The sequence below is a fragment of the Coturnix japonica genome, chromosome 4 (assembly GCF_001577835.2).
Source record: "Coturnix japonica isolate 7356 chromosome 4, Coturnix japonica 2.1, whole genome shotgun sequence".
NCBI classification, from domain to species: Eukaryota; Metazoa; Chordata; class Aves; order Galliformes; family Phasianidae; genus Coturnix; species Coturnix japonica.
This window is the reverse complement of record NC_029519.1, coordinates 12270414-12292576: the sequence shown is the minus strand read 5'-3', so window position 1 is coordinate 12292576 and position 22163 is coordinate 12270414. Positions and strand designations below refer to the sequence as shown.

General features: G+C 43.6%; 1 protein-coding gene across 7 annotated transcripts in view; it reads right to left on the bottom strand.

Annotated features, from left to right (window-relative positions):
* The window catches only part of AMOT (angiomotin), a 55820-nt gene that overhangs the window by 9265 nt on the left and 24392 nt on the right, over positions 1–22163 (bottom strand). For all 7 annotated transcript variants that reach the window (XM_015860448.2, XM_015860445.2, XM_015860443.2 and 4 more), the window contains 4 exons: positions 16205–16658; positions 14514–14658; positions 12969–13061; positions 9481–9626 (listed from right to left, as the gene is read on the bottom strand). In XM_015860448.2, coding sequence (XP_015715934.1) covers positions 9481–9626; positions 12969–13061; positions 14514–14658; positions 16205–16658 — 838 coding nt within the window. The remainder of the gene's footprint in view (positions 1–9480; positions 9627–12968; positions 13062–14513; positions 14659–16204; positions 16659–22163) is intronic.

Below are 22163 nucleotides of genomic sequence, written 5' to 3'. Positions count from 1 at the left end.
ATGTCCACATTACTGCTGTCAGGGTGCCCTGGATTTCAAACAAGCCCTATGTTACAAGTCCTTCCCATGTCCACCTTCCTGCTAGGTTTATTTCTTCTTCTTGTCCTCAAGCATCTCCATGCTAGTGATGAGGAAATCAAGGTATGCCAAGTCTGTCATGGGATGTCATGATCTGGAATGCTGATACCCAGACACCTACAAGTTGGGAACAGCTTTTTCAGTGCAACACTGAAAGCTACTGTTGGTATCCTATTCCAGCCCCACAGCACTAAAATAATGAACAAGATGAAAGCATGCACTAGAGGCAGCCTGGCTTATGCTGGCAGTCCTGGCATTCACTTGTCATCTTGGCCTGCTGTGAGCTGAGGGGGCCTGCTCCACTCCTGCCACTGCTATTCATCGCCCATCTTGCAAACAACTGCTATCCTACCTCACCACAACAATGAAAACTTCCATGCTGAGACCCCCAGGAACCATCTTAGAAAGGTCACTTCACAGGTCACACAGAACAGAAATTAACTAAAATATGAATAAAATATCAGAACCAACCCCAGGCCTAACCCTGTCCCAGCGGACAGAATACTGCACATTTAGGGACAGGGTTTTCTGCTATAGAAATTACTCTAATAATTGCCATTAACTGACCTTCTGCAGCAAATCCGGGGCATTGCTTTTTTAACTGTGGATGTCATCAACTCTGAAATACGATAGTAGAAAGAAGGCAACATTTCCCAGCAGCCAGAAACAAAGCCCGGCAAAGCACCACAGCACAAAACACAGATTCTCTTACGCGGGTTCAAAGAGCTGCTCTACAGCCTCATGGAAGAAAAGTCCATTGAGGGATTTTAAAGGACACTACTTTGAGCTCAGGAAGTCCTTCTTGGAAGTGGAAAGTATTCTGGGAAAGTATTATTTGTTGGTCCTATTTTTGCATTCCCTAGGAATCTGCTGGCAGTTATGGTGCAAACAGGATACCAGGTTCGTGGGGCTTTGATTGGAATGAAACGAGCTGTTCTTACATTGTGCCTTCCCTCCGGAAAGGTCTTATCACGTGTTTCTTCAAAATTTTCCCTTTTCAGACTCCTGTTCCTTGAGGCAACCAGAGACTGCGGAGAGAGAAGTCTCCAAACACTATTAAACCCAGACATGGTATCCCTTTCTTCTCTTTCTAAAGTCAGCAGGCACCTAACCTCACAGCATGAATGCTGCTGCCCTAGAGGATTTTCCCCAAACAGCTATTTTATAATAAAAGTTACAGTAACGAGTGAGTAATCCAGCCAAAGGCCTTCCCACCAGTGCATGTACAGCAGAAAGGTATTTCTATGCTTTGATTGCTCAAGATTTCAGACTCGTTTGGGATGGGAGGGACAAAAACATTTTAAAACAACCTAATAGTCAACTGCTGCTCTGCAGAAAATCAATGAAAGTGCTATATTTAATAGATCTTTTTATTCCAGATCTTAATAACACTGATTTAAGGACTCCAATAAGTATATCAGTGTTACAGCCTGATTAACAGTAGCTCCAAGTGGTTATGTAAGAAATGCAGAAATGAGTCCGCAGTAGAACCAAGACATGGCAAGTGCCCAGCACCTTGGCATTGCATGGGATCCTGCTTACCAGCACAAGAGTAAGAAATGACCCAATCAACAGAGATATACTGTGCATCGAGCAGAATAATAAGTGAAAATGAGATCTCTGCCACTCTTCTGTGCATGGAATTAAGGACGAGGTGGAAGGACAGATCTTTGGTTTCTCACTATCTACCACAAAACACTTAAAACTCCGTTCAATCTTCTAACACAATGTAAGTATGCTTTGCAAAAGGTAGCCCACAACACCATTTCGCTAGTTTCATAATTAATAAACCTGAGAACGTATAGAGGTGGATTAGCTTTTTGGCAAGCATTCAAAGAATAGCAAGCGCCCAGCCAAAAAAGAATTAGGACACAGAAATTCCGCTGAAAGGTTCACTTTGAAAGTGCTCCCATCAGCCGAACCTGCAGGTGAAACGTTGCAACACCGGCTGTTGCCCAACTTAATTGCACTGCCTGCACATGCCTAACTCATGCACCAGACCTAAAGTACAGGCACAGCTCGTTCCGTGGCTTTTCATACAGCCTTTTTATTTCCCCTCACAAAACACACTTCATCTGCATGCATCAATAGGAATTACAAACATGAGAAAACTTAGGGTTTTTGCGTATAGTTTTTTGAACACAGAATCAACTCTGACTTTATCTATCCTCTTGATGTAAAGAGAACCAGAAATAATTCTTCCAAGCACAGCAGGATTTCATTACCATAAATTGATGGTATGATCGTTTTTTCCTAAGACAGGAATTGGAAGCAGAGCTTCCTGAGTATTGTCAGTGTGCTGCAAACATAGAGAGATGGGAGGAAGGAAAAAAGCCAGCACGCTGAGGCTTGTTCCTGGTCAGCTGCCAAGGATTCCCAACCCTCTCTCACACAGCAAAGAACCCAAACTGGCTGCTCTGTGCCCAGGGCCATGGCAACATCTACCATAGGGGAGATGGCATCAAAGGACGCTGGAATTCTTTCCTCTGCAACAGACCTTGCAGTGAACACGTGCTCTAGATACGAGTTCATTCCCGAAGCTTTACAAGGATGCAGTCACACCCTTCCATCTATAATTTTAAACAAATTTGACAAGATAGTAATTTTCCTTTTGATGGTACCACATTTAACTAAGAAGCAAGCTCATGCACACATAATGTACTGTAACTCTTTTGCCTCGAAGGGTGCTGTGAAAACACAGAGCATTTTACTTATAATAATATCTTTATTATAACACCTCTGGAAGACCGTACGATCTCAAATAACCTTGGTGCACGTCAGGAAGCAAAGCAGAGCATTTTGGCGTGACTACACTCCTTCCCAACATTGCCTACAGCATACGGCACAACTCTGTTAGTGCAGATAACTTCTTGTGGTCAGTCTATGACTATTTTAGAAAACATCTTAGCGTGGTACTGAAGGCCAAGCTTTATCAACGAGATTGTCTAATTAAACCATCTAGAACAAGAACAGTCACTCTCCAGTTCACATCTACCACGATGTTTACAGGACTGAGGATGAGAAAAATAGAGAAAGCAAGGACAAGGATGCTGCAGGAGTCTATAGTTTGCAAAAGCATGAACTGATGCAGGGAATACCCCCAGAAAGATTCCTTGGCATCCCAAGCAAGCATTTCTGTTTTCATTTAATTTCCCCCTTTTCCTTGTCAAGATTGTTCTCTGCAGTTGAAAGGCAGCTGGGAGAAGCAGGATACACTTGGGACTCAAAGGCTTCGTTGCTCCGAGTCTGGCTGACCTGAAATGCAAGCTGCTTCCAAGTTAGTCAGAAAGATTTACAGTCTGAAAATGTCTGCACACCAATATCCCTGAACTGCAGGGCTTCCAGCAATGGAAAACGAATCAACCACTACAAGCGTAAAGGAATGAAATGATTAAGCAAATGTATTCACTAAACCTAGAAAACTGAAACTTGTTATAAGAATCTTTCTGCTGAAGAAAGGATTTCTTAAGATGATGTAACGCCTGGCAGGAGGTAATGTGAAGATTTTTCTGCTACGGAGAGCATTTGCGTGGTCTAAAAACAATGGTCAAGGACAAAGTGCTCCTATCAGAATTAGATAGTTATTACTCTAACTGTCCAGCCAAAAAGGCATGAACATTCTAGAAGTCTGACAAACCCTGTTCTCCTTCACTGAAGGTAGACTTCTCAGCAAAGTCTTCAGCAAACCCACACTATCGCCATTAGGGATCCTGGTCCTCGCAGAAGAAAAGGCTCTGAAGAGCATGGATGTTTCATGCACACAGTGCAGGGAACAGGGGTATGCAAGGATGAGCAATTCTCACTGCAAGTCACTGGATGTAAGGGAGGTAGAGGCTGCAACATCCTCCACACTGGAGCTGCCTCTGCAGGACAAATGTGCTCCTGGGCAGAGCAGGTGAGGGGGAAGAAAGGAACTTATTTTGCAGAGATTCACCACTTCCAGATGCGTTACCAAGCACAGAGCTTTACTGAGGAAGAAGAGACGACTTCCTGCATAGCTAGCAGTGATTCAGAAACCCTCCCAGGCACTCTGACAAACCCCTCTTCTACATCTTGGACAGCTCCTATTTCACCAAATTGGTAACACTTGCCAGCATCTGCTCATCTCCCACCCACCACTTCTGACGTCTTCAAAGTCCTTTGTTTAATATATTCATGGTGTTTTCATTACATTCTGGATTTATCCTAAAGCTGAATCCATTCATATGCAGCTGAAAATGTGTTTCCCCACAAGAATTTGCCTGCTATGGCAGAAATGTAGTAAAGAAAAAGGACAACAAGCATGTTTAAACCACCTCTCCCTCCTGCAGTTGGAATATATTCCTCTAGGATGCCTTTGAACCCCCAAGTGTTTGAATTCAGGCCCAATAAGGCGCCACTGGCTTCAGCAAGAATGCATGCTGAAGCAATTTAGTAACACTATCCTCTTACTAGGGAGCAGTGTTTGTTGTATGGGAATGTCATAACGTTGTCTCTCCATTCATTTGTGTTAAAAGAAGTTACAACTCTCAAAGCCACCTCTGGAAAATTACTAACAGACAGAATATGAGAGGTAGAGACAAGGCAATAAAAAGCCAGTTCTACATCGTTACAAGAATACAGGTCATTAGACACGCACAGTAGTTACAGGCAAGAAGGGGAGTTTTCTCTGCTGATTACCCGTCATCCACAAGATGATGACATCCAAAAAGTTGTTCCCTTTGAAAGCAACTCTGTCTGAAGCCTGAAATATCTTTTTATAGACCCAGAAGTGATTAGGGGAAAAAAAAAAAAGAAGAAAAAAAAAGAAAGAAAAAAAAAAAGACAAGCCTTCAAGCACACAAACTCTCCTTAGGGATACTTCCCTACAAGCCACAGCTCTGTTCTGAAAGTAGCTCAGATATAGTGTACAACATACAATAGCTGTCATTTGGAATGGATCTTTCTACATCTCCTCTCAAACAGAACCCTCAGTGTTATCAGACACAGCGCACAATTCCTCCTCACAACAGCCGAGTGGGAAATGAATATAGTATCTTAGCTCTGATATCAGTTTTATGTTGAACTCTGATGGCTGAAATATCTTATAGCCTCTAAATACAAGCCACATGGAGAAAAGATATTTCATTCAAGCTTCTTCCCTTCCCCTAACTCTGATCTGCAATCATAAGAGTATGCTGATTTTTTTCTATTGCAAGGTATAGGCATGATGATGGCAAAGAGTAGATATAAATATCTTCTTGGCTGTACTCATTATTTTTCAATACAGTCTCCTTAAGGCACTCGTTAAAGTGGTGTCTTTGTAAAGCAGCGAAGAGAGGGAGTACAAGTCAAAGCACTAAAACAAAACTAAAATAGTTTTCCTAAGTTGAACTGTTCTGTTCCACGGTACGAATCAAACAGGGTAAGTAGAAATGACAGAATTCAATAAAAGCTCTGAAATTCCCTTTTTTTTTCTTTTTTGAAATGTAAAAGTAGTAGCTGTTGAACTCTCTATATCCAGCAATTGTGGTTAGGCCAAATATTCTACACCAAACTCCCTGGTGCAATATTACCAGCTTGGCAAGGACTCACAACGGGGCAGCCCTTACCCAGAGCCCCTGGCTGGTCAAGACAGTCATTTCTGCCTTTGGCCCAGACCAAAGCAAAGCTGAACTGCTTTGCTTGCCAAAGGCTCTCAAGGTGTATGCTAGGAGATGCTGGTTAAAGTACTACCAGTGGTAATTAATGATTTTACAGACATGAGCCATCTTTGACCACCACCCAGCTACACATCTGCTGCACAGAGCAGCTGTTCAAATCGGAATTGAGACCATGGTGGCAACCTGTGCTCCTAAGTGAAACATTTTAGCTGCATTAGCTGCAGATATTGGCACTGGCCATTTCTGTGATGTACGTTTTTAAGCCAATGAGTATTTTACCTCACATATATTCAATGTATCTCAAAGTTCTTGCATGTACTGGAAATAATCTGAAGTTCTGATTAAAAAAAAAAACAACACAGACATACTTCACTAGCAATAATTTTAACAAGCTGCTAACTTAAGCATTACTGTGAAACATCTGTTAAAGGGAAGAATGAAAACAGAGATGTGAAAACGGGTTAATTACTGGGTATCTTTATGTATAGTAGAGAAGTAGTAAAGTTTAAAAATGAGACATATAACATATACATACTTTGCAAGCCTGTCTAGAGGCAAATCTAAGACTGTTTTAAATACCCATGATCACTCACCCCTTTTAGCACTTGGCAAAAACAAATTCCACACTATCTAATTTTAATGGCAGATTGTTCTAAACTTGACGAGTCATTTCACCACTGCTAACAGACATGCGGAAATACTCTGAATGGCTGCTTTTACTTCCAAACGCAAAGTACCTCCAAGATCATTCCTTTCCCCATTGTTTTTAGCATTCCTTTATCTCTTCCTGCTCTCTAATATGAAATCTAATGTGTTCATGAAACTCCCAAAGCTCCATAGGAGTAGAAAAGTACAAACGTTTTATATATGGGTGGTTTTGCTCAAACCCACAATTCAGGCAAAGGCTTTTAAATAGAACACTAAGTTCCAATGCTACTGCAACGCACAAATTCAGTCATTGTGATACATGGCTTATAGATCTCATTAAAACAAAAATAAGATATTCTTTTCATAAAGGTTCTGGTGAATACAAGGCAGGGCAACTCTGCTCAATAGGAAGTCAAAACGGAAGGGAAAAAAAGCCGAAAACTCGCATTACAGGATGCAACTGAAATATGCACACTCCCCTCAGGCCTTGAGCCAGAGTGGCTGCCAAACCTTAGCGTAAGAAACTCCACCCTCTTCTGCAGGACTAGGTTTGGAAATTCCTGACAATTACAGGGACTAGCAACCCAGATGAGGCTGGCAGGAAAAGAAGAAATAATTGACAAATTGTTTATATATCTTGGTCACTGAACCCCACTGACTCGGGCTGACATTCAGATTCCTTTGTGAATGGTGCCCTGAGCACCAAACAGCTTGCTTGGATGTCTGTCAGCAAGTTACCATACAGCTCAGGGATTTCAGAAGTTCCCTCAATTTAAAGCTAATGAGGCAACAAATGCTTTCTAATCCTAAGTATTTCATTAAAAAGTGATTTGGAAAATCTGCAAAAGTGAGTTCATCCCTTCTTTTTCCTTTATTCCCCCTCATCTCTAGGAAAAAGCAGAGTTAATTCCTGCTCCTTCACTGAGACACTTCCATATTCATCTACAACAGGAAGGGTGGCACTTCCTGCACACCCTGGGATCTGAGCAAAGGTCAGATGCAAATGGCCACAAACCCTCGTGCAATCTGAAGTAGGGCATTTCACTCTGTACCAGCAAAGGTGTGTTTGGGTATTTTTTTAAGCTATTATGCAATTTGGCCACATTTACCTACCTATTTCCCTGTTCTTTGCATCAGCGCTGAAATTATTATTATTGCTTCTGAAGGCTCAAACTCTACATAGAAGTTTGACCTGGCCAACTGCTACATATGCTGACCATGGCTGATTATAGCATCTCTATACAAGTCAGCTCCAAGCATGTGAATAATTCAAGAGAACCCATAAAGTTGTCTTGGGTACTTTGGTTCGTCACATGAGAGACTTCTAGAATCATTAAGTTGATGAAGTATGAATAAGAGGCAAGGATATTCCACACATCACAGGATCAATTGACAGAAGAGTCTGAAAGAGCCAAACAGAACCATCTCACGTGTTTTCCCTATACCTACTGCTCCATGTTTCCCTGAGTCACAGAGGTGCAAGTCTGCAAGGATATGCTGCAGTCCTAATGAAATCACTGCACTTGTCAGCTGTGCATGAGGCTGAATGTGGCCAGTGATATTTAAGCATTCTTCTGAATCTGATCGTCTTTCTTCACTATTACAAACTGTTCCATGCAGAAGCTGGCTCCCCCGTTTGTTGATACTAAGCACTGGACTGAACTCTGCAAGCATTCTAGTAAGGGATGCTTTTGAAGTGGTCTTGCCAGTGGTTTGCAGCAACACCGAGGGCGGTCCAGGAGAAAGCAGTGCTTGTCTGGGGGTGAGGAAGACAGGGTGATTTGAAATTGGGAACAAAGGTGGGAGTCATCCTGTCAGTAAAATCGGGAGAAGAGAAACAGGATGGCATAAACCAGGTGTGGGGGCCTGGTAAGAAAAAAGAAACTGGACGCATTTCATGTGATGGAGAAAGGAAAGAGAGGTGGAGAACGGCAGAGAAAGACAACTAAAGCATGATGGCTGGTAAACATGCATCCATATCCTGAATGGGCAGAGCAATTCCAGGAGAGGAGATACTGAGGGACGGCCTCCGTGAAGTTGTAGAGATTAAAAGGATACGGCAAGGGGAAAAATGGAGGACAGTAGGGAAAGAAACAAGAGGTTTGGGGAGAAACTACTGAGGCAAATACAAAGCTTAGAGAAGAGCAGACTAAAATTAAGAAGGTGAGTGCGTATGTACCCGGGAGAGAATGAAAGCAGGCGAGTTATGACAGGAAGATGCTCACTTAGTATTGGACCATTCCTCCTCTGTTGGCACAAAAGGATCCTGAACAGAGAGGAGGAAAAGCAGACAAGGAGAGGGGTCTGAGGAATGTCTCCAAGATGGCAAGATGCGGGTAGATGTAAGCACAGCACTCCTGAGGGTGCTGGTAGGCAGGCAGATGGCAGAACTGAAGGAAAGAACAAACTTGTAGTGAAGGAAGTCTGTCTGGTCATGAAATTTCCTCCAGGGGCTCTCTATGGAGGAAGAGTAGGAGTAGAGGAAGCAGAGGCTGGGACAAGGAAATGGAGCCTTTGAGAGGAAAGGAGTAGGCAGGACAGGCAGTATGACGAAGAAGTGCTGCGAAGTGAGAGCCGTGTGTGAATGACAGGGACAAGGCTACAAAAGAAACTACTGTGAAAGCTGTCCAGCTAAGCTGCTCAACTGCATTATCGCCACTCGGAGAAAAGGGAAAGAAAACAACCAAGGTCACGTTATGCACAGCATATTAGAAATGCCAGGCACATATAGTGATCTGCACTGTGAGCCATGATAGCCTGGTGCGGGTGGAACACCTGGCTAGGGGACAAGCTGCATTAATTTGCTATTAATTAAAAGTCCACCCAGATCTGAATTTCTGCCAACCCCAAGAATTTGCGAGGGCTGGGATTTCAGTTCCAGCCCACTTTTATCAGTTAAAACAAAAAGAAAACAAAACGTGGCTGCTTAGATGACAGAACTTCCAAGAAAATACAGATTTGTGGCTTATCTGTGAGCAGTTCAGAGGCTTAGCTGACCAACACAAAGCTAAGCTGATATAAACAGCTTTGAAGCAAGCAGATTTCCTTATTATTTGCACAACACAAACTTATTCCCACAGTCACTTTTACTGGAATGCAGATTACCCTCGTTTCTCTCTCCCTGCATCCTTACCTCCTCCTCCAGTTTCACCACCTTGGCCTGAGCATTGTTCAATGCTTGGTCTCGGATCTCAATGTGTCTTCGCTGGTCTTCATTGGTGGAGCGTGCAGCAGCCAGTTCTATTTCCAGTTTCTCCTTTTCTCGCTGTGTTTCTTTGTCTATCAAAATAAAGTGGGAGTTATCAACAGAAAGCACTCTTCTCTACTCAACTTTCAGGAGCTCTTCACTCCAGAGGTGAAGGAAAGATGGGGCAACTTGTACTGGAACTTCTCACAAGACACAGAACGCAAATCTATTGCTTAAGGGATAGAAAGTATGTGGCTTTCAAGGAAGAATTTGTAACACTGAATAACATGCATGGTACCTTCAAGTAACTATATACCACAGTGCTAGCATGGAGGAATAGAAGATGCATCACTCAGTACAGTTAAGTAATTTGCTCTGATTATACAGATGGTTAGAAAAACTTGGCACCTCTTCACCTCTGAGCTTTCAACACTAGAAAACAAATGGGTAATCTTAATATCCCAGACTGGGGAGGGTAGATGACAAGCTTTTGTACCTGAAGACCTTGTACTCCTGTTTGTGGACTTGGTGTGAAGAAAAGGAAGGCTGTTCTGCCTGGGGCAGTTGCCCACCTTCTCAAGAGAACATGCGCTCAACCCCGCTTAGCTGTCAGCTTCACCAGAGGAACAAGCAAGGAAAACTCTCTGGGCCAGTACCTAGGCACCTGTATCTGTTCTGTCACTACTCAAAACACACCTACAGTTCAACAAAGCTTTTTGCCCAGAACTGAGAGCTCACACTTATGCTCTAAAGCCACTCCAAGCACAGTAGCTGGTCTCAGAATCATAGGAGTTGGAAGGGACCTCTGGAGATCATTGAGTCCAACCCCTCTGCTAAATCAGGTTCCCTGTAGTAGGTTGCACAAGAAGGTATCCAGTTGGGTTGTGAATAATTCCAGAGAATGAGACTCCAGTCTCTCTGGCAGCCTGTTCCAGTCACCCTCTAAGTATTTTCTCATGTTCATTATTGCCCCTCATCCTGCTGCTGGCCTTCAGTGAAAAGAGCCTGGCCCCATCCACTTGAATACTGCCCACTAGACAGTTACATAAACAGTGCTGAGATCCCCACTCAGCCTTCTCTCCTCCAGACTGAACAGCCCCAGGTCTCTCAGCCTTTCCTTGTACAGGAGATGCTCCAGGACCCTCATCATCTTTGAGGCCCTCTGCTGAACTCTCTCTAGACATTCCCTGCTCCTCATGAACTGGGGAGCCCAGAACTGGACACAGTGCTCTGGATGTGGCCTTACCAGGGCAGAGCAGGGCAGGGGGGGAGGGATCACCTCCCTCATCCTGCTGGCCACGCTCTTTTTAACGCAGCCCAGGATACCGTTGACCTTCTTGGCCACCAGGGCACACTGCTTGCTCATGGCCATGCTGTTATTCACCAGCACTCTCATGTCCTTCTCTGCAGAGCTCTTCTGCAGCAGGTCAGCCCCTACCCTGTACTGATGCATGCAGTTATTTCCTTTCTGCTGCTCTCCAGAAAGAGCTGGACATAGTGGGAATATCTATGCTTTGTGTTTTGGGATCAGGTTAACTGCTTTCAATAATAAACAAACAAATAAACAAATAAATAAGTAAACAAACAGGATAAAAAAGCTTGGAACTGATGAAATTATCACGCAACAGTGTAAAGCAAAGCCACAACACAGAGCTGATGTCCACTGCCTATGCTGTCATTCCCAGCTCATGCCAACCAGCTACAATGATAACATTAACATAGTCACTGGATACATAACCACAGAATACTCCCTGCAGTGATCTACACCCAGCACTGACAACACCAGAGAAACTACATTCCAGAAAGTAATATCCCACGACAAAGGAATGAGGACAAGGAGTGGAAGGCTTGAAAAACAGGAACTAGGTTCTGGGTGTTAGGACAGACTGCATATGGAGTACACAGGCACATTTGTGCAAGCATGTGCATAACTATATTTTCAGAACCACAATTACCCCCTTCCTTCTGCCAGTAGAAAAGCCAAGAGCAAAGCTTTAGCAACGCAGAGCAGCTAAAGATTCCCTTCTGCTAGGGAACTGATGCAGCCCACACATAGGTTACAGAAGAAACCTCTCCACCAGCAGCACCTCAGAGCTCTGCATAGCAAATTCCAACTGCAGTTCAGAGCTAACCTTGGACATAAGACACAAGGATAAAGGCTAATGCCAATAGCAGTCTATTCTACTCAGTTCCCCATCTCTCCCATCCTAGCATTTCTCCTCCACCCAGGAAATGAGCTGCTGACAGAGTCAGCACGTTAAACGTATTGCAGAAGATGGGCAGAGATGAGGTAGGGTGGCATTATGCCAGAAGGTATTAATCAGTGCCAGCACTCTCTCTGTTAATCTGTAAGTGCTTGCAGCAAAGCTTTTGGAGGTTTTATTCCAGACTTTTCTCCAAATGAGTTCTGCTTCACCAACAAGAGCCTACAGCATCCCAAGAAATGCTGGGATCGACAAAACACAGCACCAAGCTTTGCACATACATCCAGCAGTAGAAATGGCACCTAAGGCTTCACAGCTTTGGCCTTCCCACCTCCACAGGCAAACCTATGAAATCCTAAAAGCCAGAGTACAGTCACAGACTTCCCACTGCCACCAGGAAAGCAGAACTCACACGCTGACAGCTTTCTGCTTGCAATGTAAGCCACAAAGAATAAGCTAAAGACAACACAAGAGGGGGATACCAGCATCTGTCAGAGCAGAAGCAGCATGCGTTACATCATAGAAAATCACTATTTTGCAACTTCATTTTCTATTGCATTACCTTTTTATATAACAACTGTCAAAAAGTAAGCAGTGTCAGAAGGGTGGAGTGCAGTATGGAATGAAAGTTGGCTCACTGCCATCAGCCTTGAGACATTTCAGTACAAAGGAAAAGCAGCATTTCACATCTGTCATTTCAGTTTGCCCTGTGATAAACCCACTGCTGCACACAGAATTCATGACACTTACGCAGCACAGCACACTGCAGGCATTTTTAATCCCCCTTGCTTGTGCTTAACTGGATAGGGTAGCAGCAAATTAAAGAGGAAAGAGATAGGAGACCTCCAGGGTTCCAGTCCCACTGTCCCTAACTCATGCCAGGATTCCTGACAGTCTGGGAAGGTTTAATTTCAAAAGCTTTCAGGGAAGAAAATAGTTGCTCAAATTGTATTACACATTATAGTGTAAATGCTATTTTTACAATGCAACTGTACACTACATTTGCTCCAAAAGCTTTAGCAAACACCACCAAATAGACTGCACAGACTGACAGAAAAAGAATTCTTAAATTTGTCCCCCTTTCTGCACTGCCAGATTTGGACCCCCAGTGCCCCAGTTTCAATCTTGGTAGGTCAGATCTGTCAGTCTCCTACATTCATCTGCTGCGTGTTTACCCCTTTAAGAGTGACCACAGCACTCCTGGTGACCCACGATGACTGTGTAACTCACTTTGTGCAAAGAGTTGAGAGATGGTTTTCCGATTGTCTTCAGACCCCTCAAATTCCTTCTCTGCAAGCTGCTTGTTGGCTGTCTCCATACGTTCTGCAGAATTATTCAAGAAAAGAAATGCTGAAGAATCAAAAAACTTTCAAGCATTAAAGACTCACAAGCTCAGGGAGCAGATCTTCTAATTCTACACAGCCAGAAGTGAAAAGACCAACAAAAGCTCAATTCTTACATGTTTCTAATTACATCCTCTAGAAAATATTTTCAAGGAGATGGAACAGATTAAATAGAGTTCTCAAAAAATTACTTTAAACAACTGTAGCCTAATTTATTTGGTTTTTTTTTCCCTATATTTCTAGATGTTGTGATTCCCTATAGAATTCAGTACAAAGCACTGATATATTTCAGTCTTCTGCGTCACAAGTTTTATAAAGAACCGTTTCAAAAACCTCTCCAAATAAACTCATTTTTCCCACCCAAACAAATCTCCCCAAGTAATTAAAAGCTTCCCTTATAATCCTCTACTAAATAGTTCAAATAGTCGTCTAATTACCTGACTTCAGAGAAAAACATAAAATCCCAGGGACAGCTTAACAGTTCTGCTGCTGTAGGCTACTAAAATTTGTATCAGTCTATGAAAATAGAAATGAAATATTTATGCTGCATTTTATTATGAATAAAATCATTTAATGCAGGCCTTTGTGTACTGTCTTTCTCACTAGCACTGGGCACTTCATAGCCTTATATTTGGATGCGAAAAACTTCTGAAAACATGGTCTTACCCCGAGACTACAGACAGAGAAAGAAGATGACAGATGCGTGGGACAATCAAATGGCTTTTTGAAAAAAAAAACTGAACTTACATTTTACAAGACTGATTATACAATTTCACACATCTAAAACTGCAGTTGTGTTTTGCCTTTCAAACTAATGTTTAAACTTTGACTTATGTTAAGGTCAAATACCATTCAACACCACACTCCACTGCCAGCCATTGTGCTGCCTCAGCCTCTTAGCAAGAACAAGACACTAACAACAGCTCACTTTGGAAAAGAAAGGGGATCCAAAAAAACAGATGCCTACATTGATAAGGAATGACAAGACCTTCAGGAAGAACAGACACTCTGCAATTTGTATGTCAGTGCAGAGGGGTCATTGGACAGGAAATAAAGTGAACATGCCTGGCGTGGGATTAGGCAGTCAGCAAAGCATCTTCCCATTTGGATAAACTGAACAAATTGTACAAATTGTGTCTAGGATAATAAGAGAATTCCAGGCTTGCATCTGGTTTATGGCATTTGGCTTATCACGTTTCTCCTCAATGAGAAACAGGCTGGAAATAAATGAGACAACAGCACTCTTCTAAACCTGTCTTCTCATACTCTAAGCAAATGCTTAAAATCCCAGACTACTGAATATACCCGAGTATGCTGTCACATCCAATTGCAGCACCAGACGCAATGACTCCTGTGGCAACACACTGGCTTGGTGAGTAAGTACAACAGTAAAAAAAAAAAAACAACTGAAGAAAAGTTTTACTTCATTCACCTCTCAGATCCCTGTTGAAATCATGAAGCCTACGAATTTCTCCTTCCAGCTTGTTTCTCATGGCCTTCTCCAGGGCATCCCGCTTAGAGGATGATTTCTCCAGGTTTTTGTATGCCTCTGAAACTTGCTGAATTTCTGTTTCCAGCTGCAGTGGAAGTGAAAACAAGCACATACTGTTTTATCAATCCATTTTACTAAGTTGGTTGAGTAAAACAAAACAAAAAAGTCAAACTATAATTAAAAATGCTCGTGGCAGATCCTGCACTGCTGATGAACTCTGCTGATTTGTAATTACTACAGTTCAAAATTCACAATAAAACTTCCCAACGTTTTATGCTTATACTTCCACAACTTAGTTGTGTTTTAAAATATTCCATCTACTTGAGGAGATTGTGGAACAGAGACATACACAAACAATTGTACTAAAATAAGTCTTCTCCTTCCTGCTAGCCTTTAGTGTAAAGCTGTTTGATTTGAGCTGCAGCAAGCAGCTGATCACCCAGAGCAGGAGAAAATTCACTTCTAACTGTCCTTGCCAGGCACAGCTTTACACTGCTACAGAAGTGTGGATGCACACACTAAGCAATCAATAGGGGCACAAAGGGAAGTTCACTGGTATCCTTCTTTCATTATCAGGAAGCTGTCAAACATTTCTCTAAAGCATTTCCTGGCGAGGGACCTTCCAAATAAAATACAACACACTGAACATATGTCCCTGGAAAGAGGTAATGTAGGAAATAAATCAGTGTGGGAAGCCACACTGGTCATCTGAACTCAAACAAGTGTTTTAATCAGACACACATTTTTATGGTTCTGGAGACTGCTCAGTACAAAGAGCACAGGAAGGCCCACACAGTCCTAGGCTACAAGCAGCATTAGCCTTTTCACAGCTGCAAAGCAAAGCAAGGCTGACCGGCTGCGCAACTTTAAACTGCTGGTCATCCAGAAGTTATTTCTAGAAGGCTGCAATGAAAATATCTCTCACGCTTATTAGTGATGGCTCTCACTGGAATTTTTTATTACTGTTTTTAATGTATGGGAAAAAGGCTTTATCATCACCTATCCTTGTTCCATAAAGCCAAAGCTGGTAAATAGCTTGATCCAAAGAGGCTTCTAAGTTTTCGAGGCAGTTGTGCAGCATTGAGGGAGGGCTATTTAAGTGACTTCAGTGACAAAGTGCTAGTTTCAGTTCTGCAATCCAAATGTCTCTAATGTAGCCATAGCAGCAGTACTTCTCCTGCAGCATGTCCTGCCAGCTAGTTTTGCAGTCGTGCTCTCTGCTGTCTACTTGTATGACCACGTACTCAAAGTCAGTTCAGACAAACCCTTCCCACAGTCTCTAAACTCTTTCAGACCGATGGGAAAATGAAGTCTGCTGCTATCCTGGAAATAAAAACACTAGCTTTAATTTAGCAAGCCAAGCAGCCAGCCTCTTTGAGACAGCTGATGAGGATGCTCTTTTGAGCACGGTCAATTAGCTGTCAGAATAAAACTGAAGGCTTTGATTCTATCTTCCGATTAAGTTAAGGACTGCCCAAAGGGACAGGATACAATTAATCTATCTACATATAAAAGACTCTGAAGCAGATAAATCAATCCCTTAAGCAAGCAATGTAACAACTGCAGATTAGATCATTCAATTATGGATGATACCAGACACAGGAGAGTGTCTGACATTCAAGAACACCCACCTTCTGCAGTCGGGCTACCTTCTCATAACACCCATCCAGCTCCTGTCGCAGAGACCGGTTCTCTTCCGACAGGATTTCCACCATTTGCTGGGCCCTGGAAACTATGGCAAAAGGATCTACTTGCATCTGCTGATATGGGGAAGGTATCTGCTGAGCCCGGGACATCACTGAATAGGAATCGCCTTGCTGCTGCTGCGGGCCAAGGAAAGGCTGGCATAGTCGGTACAGATCTCCCTGATGGACTTGGTTGGACAAGAATGGCTGCTGGGTCCGTGGCAGAATGCCAGGATCTCCCTGGCTTGGAGTCAGGGGTTGCTGGTGCTGGGAAGGAGACAGTCTGGATGGCGGTGGAGACTGAAGCAAGGTCAAAGATCCCAAAGATGTCAAGGAAGAAGTTGGACTGTGGTGGTGAGGTGGTCTCTGTTGTAACTGCAGCTGCACATCTGGGTTTTGCCTGGAAGACAGAGAGCAGAAACTCTGTCAAAGTCACACAGACAAATGAACCAAGTGATAAGGCATGAACTGTGTAGCGCCTATTCACAGGTATTTCCACACAAAAAACCCTCATGTTCAGGGCTCTGAATTTACATTCATTTAAATAAGTACTTTAAAATCAATCTGTTACCACAAAATCAATTATAAGTATCTATCAAGCATCAACCAACACACCTGGTCAAATCAGACAGTCAAAAGACATGAAAACAAACCTGAGAGTCAGAAGGAGCCCTCTGTCCAATGGAGTAAATATGCTTGTTGTTCCTAACAGCAATGTCTAGAGGATATCAAACACAGATCCAGACATCTGCAACATGCTTGCATGAACTAACTCCGGTTCACATTTCCTGGGCTCTGGAGATCCCCATTTTAAGCTCTGCTATGTTACCACTGAAGAAACCTTCTTTAGAAACCATGGATTCACCATACTTGGATGACCTCAGAGGGCAGGCTTTGCTTCTTCCTCCTATCGCATCCAATCTCTAACTTCTCTAGACATTCTTTACACTAGAAGTTGCAATCTACCCCCTCCAAGCGGTAGCCAGTCCCTTCTCAAGCACAGAACTCAGGCTGATGCAAACCCACTCTGGCAGTTCAGCATGTTCTGGTAAAATTTCCTATCCTCTGGGCTGCAGTTGAACCCTGCAGCTGGAAAAGCATGTAGGGTTCCACCTGGCTGGAGCTGCTGCAGAATACCCCCATGGTTGTCTATGTTCACAGTAAGGACCCTATGGGATGGCTGTGCTGAGCACATCAGGGATACTGATGCTCACAGCAGCCCCCAGCACTGCTCTCCCACCAAGCCAATAGCATTAGCAACGTGTCAGTTGAAAGCAGCAGATGTGGATCTCAACTGGAAGCCAAAGGGTTACATACCGGGCTTCTCGGCCTATGTGCAAACACTCGGCATCATCCTTCCTGTTCTGTGCAGAGCAAATGCATCAACTCTTCATACCCGTCCAAAGAGGAAACGTCTGTATTACTCACATCTGGCTGCCAGTGCATGTAGGAGTCGACACGTTCTCAGGCAAGGTTCACCATTTCAGAGCTACATCTCATTTTCCCTGCTTTCCAGCAGAGAAGGTGCAGAGGAACCCCCAGGGTGACACTCAAGTTGTTTAACGGGGAAACAAATCTACTCATTCTCACACTTGGGAAGAAACAAATAATTCCTGCTCTAGTTACTGCTTTTCCCTTCCTCCCACTCAGGTGACTGTGTTTCCCAACAGCATCATCATTCCAGGAGCTGTGTTTTCCCAGGAATGATTACATGTGGCACAAGGATCTCGGGGGTCATGTAGAAGACAGATGTACAATTAATTTCCTCAGGAATGTTCGATTTAGTAGCAGCAATCTGGTTCTTCCTCTCCTGGCAGGTCAGCCCCACTTAATGTATTTATTTCGTTACTTTTATTCATCGGTTCTGACAATGAAGAATAAGGCAAAACCAACACAGGACGTTCTTAAGGTCAGCTAGTTTGTCTCAGGTGGTTTCCGACACTTTTCTCAGCTCACTCAGGTTACAAAGTTAAAACTCTGCGTCTTCACAAATTCCCCAGCTCCTCCAACTCTCACTTTACATTATGGCATGTTCCTCTGTTTGATTTTACAATTAATTGAGGACTGACCTTGTCGTGACAATTAATCTGTGATGGCCTGCAGAGGTTAGATCAAAACAGATATGTTGCCAGTCTGCCTCATAGCTGAAAACAAACCTTACCCATTTTGAGTCCACAAAATTCTTTCTGAAAACAACTTGAAGCAGTTACTCAGATAGGATTAATCCCACCAATCTGCGTGTGCTGGTAACATAAGCATTGGGACTCTTTAGAATTGGGATGCTGACAATCTGGGCTATTTCAATAAGCGCATCTCATCATCCTGCCATCAGAACCTTGCTGTGTCCACAGGACCCGAGCCCTAAAGAGAGGAACTCAAAACAAAGGAGGTCAAAGATGTGATAGTGGCAGCTAAACTCAGAAGAGACCCTCCTTGTACTGACATGTCCAATAACAACCTTTTTTTTCTTTTTTAAATCTCTTGTAAAGAGGAACTCCAGGAAATCATGGCCAAGTATTTCTAAACAAGATGTATTTCCAAGATTTCCAGCATTTTGGCATTCACATCCAAAGCCTCTCACAGCTTCAAAATACACCGATCTCACAGGTTCAAGCTACAACATGGGAGCTGGGAGCCCCAGTTTTGTTGCACTACCAACAGTTTGAGAGCTTCCAAAATGGCACAAATTCCCAGCAAGATTATCCAACAGGGCTAATGCAGCCCATGCTTTAAAAACAATATTTCCCAGAAACCCCACAGTGATGTTTCAGCCTTTTAAGATCTTGTATGAAAACCTTCACGTTCACAGAGCTTTTCAGTATCCCCACTACTTTCAACTTGGTCTCACTAAATACCCACGTATATTTTGTGGGTTCCAAACACCCAGCTCAGAGACCCCTCAGATAAACGTGAGAATTACGGAGTTTATTGAGGAAGGCAGATGAACCCAACGGCACCACCTGAGACTTTTAAAGTCAGAATCCTAAATCTTAAGGTATAAATCACTCCTGGGGTCACCTAACAGAGCTGTTGATAGAAAGGTATCAGGAACATTTCTCCATGAGAGAAACTGTCCCCAGGCAACCTGCAGCAGTAACTGCAATTATATCACGCACAAATGCAGACGGCCTCTTGAAGTACTTGGAAAACAAAATTACTCAGTATCTCTCAATTTGCTTTGCTGTCACAAAGACCTCAAACACTGAAAACAACCCTGCAATAATTCCTAGAAATGTTTAAGCTTGAGAAAATAACTTTAAGGGCCACTTCTTTTGAATGCTATGACACAAGAATCTCCGCTTCCTTTACAGTCCCTGGCAAACATTGGAGAAACACGCCACACGGGCCAAGTACAACTGTGGATTTATGGCTCTGCAACTACAAGGGTCACGTTAGCTTTTAAGTCACAAAGATAGAGATATGGTGTAAGGGCAGCTCTGCAAGCAAATCCAGCCAACAGGAGTGCTGAGGCTGCCAGGATTGCAGGAACCAAGCCATGCATAAGATCTACATGCTGAGGAGCAAAGTGGGGAGGGCAGAAAAATGAAGAGATCAGGAAAGGTCTCTGGCTTGTTAAAAACCATTTCTGCCTTCCCAGCTTCTGCTATGTCAGGATCAAGCCATAGCGGGTCCCCGCTGCCCCCAGCCCTCCCCATGAGCCAGAACAGAGTGCAGGAGGGAGCAGGCTCCGCTCGGCCAGGCGGCTGAAATCAAACTGATGTGGTTTTGTTCTGCCTCCCCACCATACCTGATTATCCCCGCTTTGATGCTGCTTAGGGGAACGTGGGACACAGAAGGGATTTACTAATTATGGGACAAACTTTCCAAAAGTTGCTGTGCAGTCAGCGGGATTAATCCCAGCAGCACTCGGTCACTTGGGCAGGGCGCTGCAATTGGAGGCAGCAAGGCTCCTCTGTGCACAAGGCTGAATCCAACCAGCCCCTTCGCCCCAGTTCCACCACAGGGGACACGACTGCAGCACGTCGAGGCCAATTAGCAGCTTATTTTTCCCTGAACTTCTTAGTATTCTTCCCTGACATTCTTAGTATTCTAGTTAGTCATCTGAAAGGGTTTAGAGGTAGTACCTCTTTGCTGTAGAACTTTCCCAAACTGAAAGTTTAAAGTTTATATTATTGCCTTCTTATTGACTCCTCTTAGACCTGAATGCTTGTGGTATCACCGGTGCTGAGGTACAATCGAGATGAAGGAGAAAATGGGATCCTGGAGCTTTGCATGCAGCCAGTCCTCTTCTGAACTTTACAATTTCCAAACAGCAGCGCAGATGCCTCTGGCATGCCCAGTATTTACATTAAACCAACATCGCTATGAACACATACGTGTTCCCAAACTTACGCCGCCCAGGAGCAGGTGAGGCAAACTGTTTGCAGACTGGTTTAAACTTACCACACAGCCCATTCCTTTCCCAGAGCGGGGAGGGCCAAGCATGAGAATGCTGTGAATTCCCCAATGTTTATCTTGCTCAACGGGTTTTATTTAACCGCATCGTTAGGTCACCCTCAAATTCCCCTGAACAATGAGGGGAAAACCCGCAGAAAAGGGTGTGGCTTCACCAGCAGAAAGAAGGGGCTTTGTTTCCTTGACGTGCAGTTCAAAAAATGCACACGTTTACCAATCCCAATTAATCCCGATAAACAGAGCTGCAGCGCAGGAAAGCTGCAGCGGCTGAGAATACTTTATCACTGCAGAGAGGCTGCAAAGATGCACTGCCCGGTGCCAGGGAAACACTCCTCACAGTCATGTGCCTTTAAAATGCTCGTGCCACTGCCCAGCTGCACCTTTGGTGGAAGTTTCTTGTCTAAATGACTGTTTCTCTCAATATGGGAGAGGGAGGGGAAAAAGAGGACTCGCTCCCTTCCTTCACTACCCTGCTCTGTAATTTATGGATTAGTCTTGCAATTGTCCTACTGCTTTAGCATTCGCTTGCAAAGGAAACTTCTTCTCTGTGTAGCTATTTAGGTTAAAAAGTAACCTCATTAGATTCCCAGTGCTTTGAAGACAAATTTCAGTTGCTTCCCCTACTGGAAAGCTCACCAGCTGAACCTTTCTCCTCCTCCCCCCCCTTTTTTCTAAGCAGCCAGGATCCATCCAATACAGACAAAAATCACCCTGTCTAGAGGAGCTGACTGTTGGCATGCTTTCAAATACCTCTCCCTTGCACAGCAAGCAGGCAACGTCTCAGACTCACTATATTTAATATCAGGAGCATTTCTGATGCAGCACAAGCATTAAGGATCTGCTTTCCTTCCCCGTGTGCAGATTTGAGGTCTTTGAATTTTCAAAAAGATTTGCAATGAGCTTTGACAATCATTACCGCCCCCCCCCCCAAACCCTTTACTTCCCCTCTTCCTGGCCTCTTTATTATTTATTTAGCCAGATCAAAGGGCCTTTTCATCAGGCTTGTATGCTGCTGAAGTCATTTCAGATCACAAACAATGGTGGACAAACTCTGAAAATAGCTCCCCATAGGACTAAGAAGATTCTGAGCAGATTCAAATTCTCCAAAGCTCAGACTGTTCCCAAATACAGGCTGGTTTCTTCCTCGCATTCCCCTCAAAACACAACACAGTATGTGCAAACACAAATGCACAGAGACCTCACCGTTTTCCTCTATAGCAGTGCCCTCCTGTTGCTCCTTTGTATTACTCTTTTAGTTTCAAAGCCAGGCCAAAATCATAATACCAAAGTTCCCTCTCCCCAGCCTTGGACAGAGATGAGACAGTAAGGAAGCAGGTAAAGGAGAGCCGTATTTTCAATCCATCTGAATAAAATTTCATCTTCACCCACGTGGCCATCAGCGTTTGGCTCTTGCCAAACCTACTTTCTAATCTAGAGGAAACCAGAACAAGCTGGGATTTCAAATTGTGCAAGGAAAATTAACAAAAGC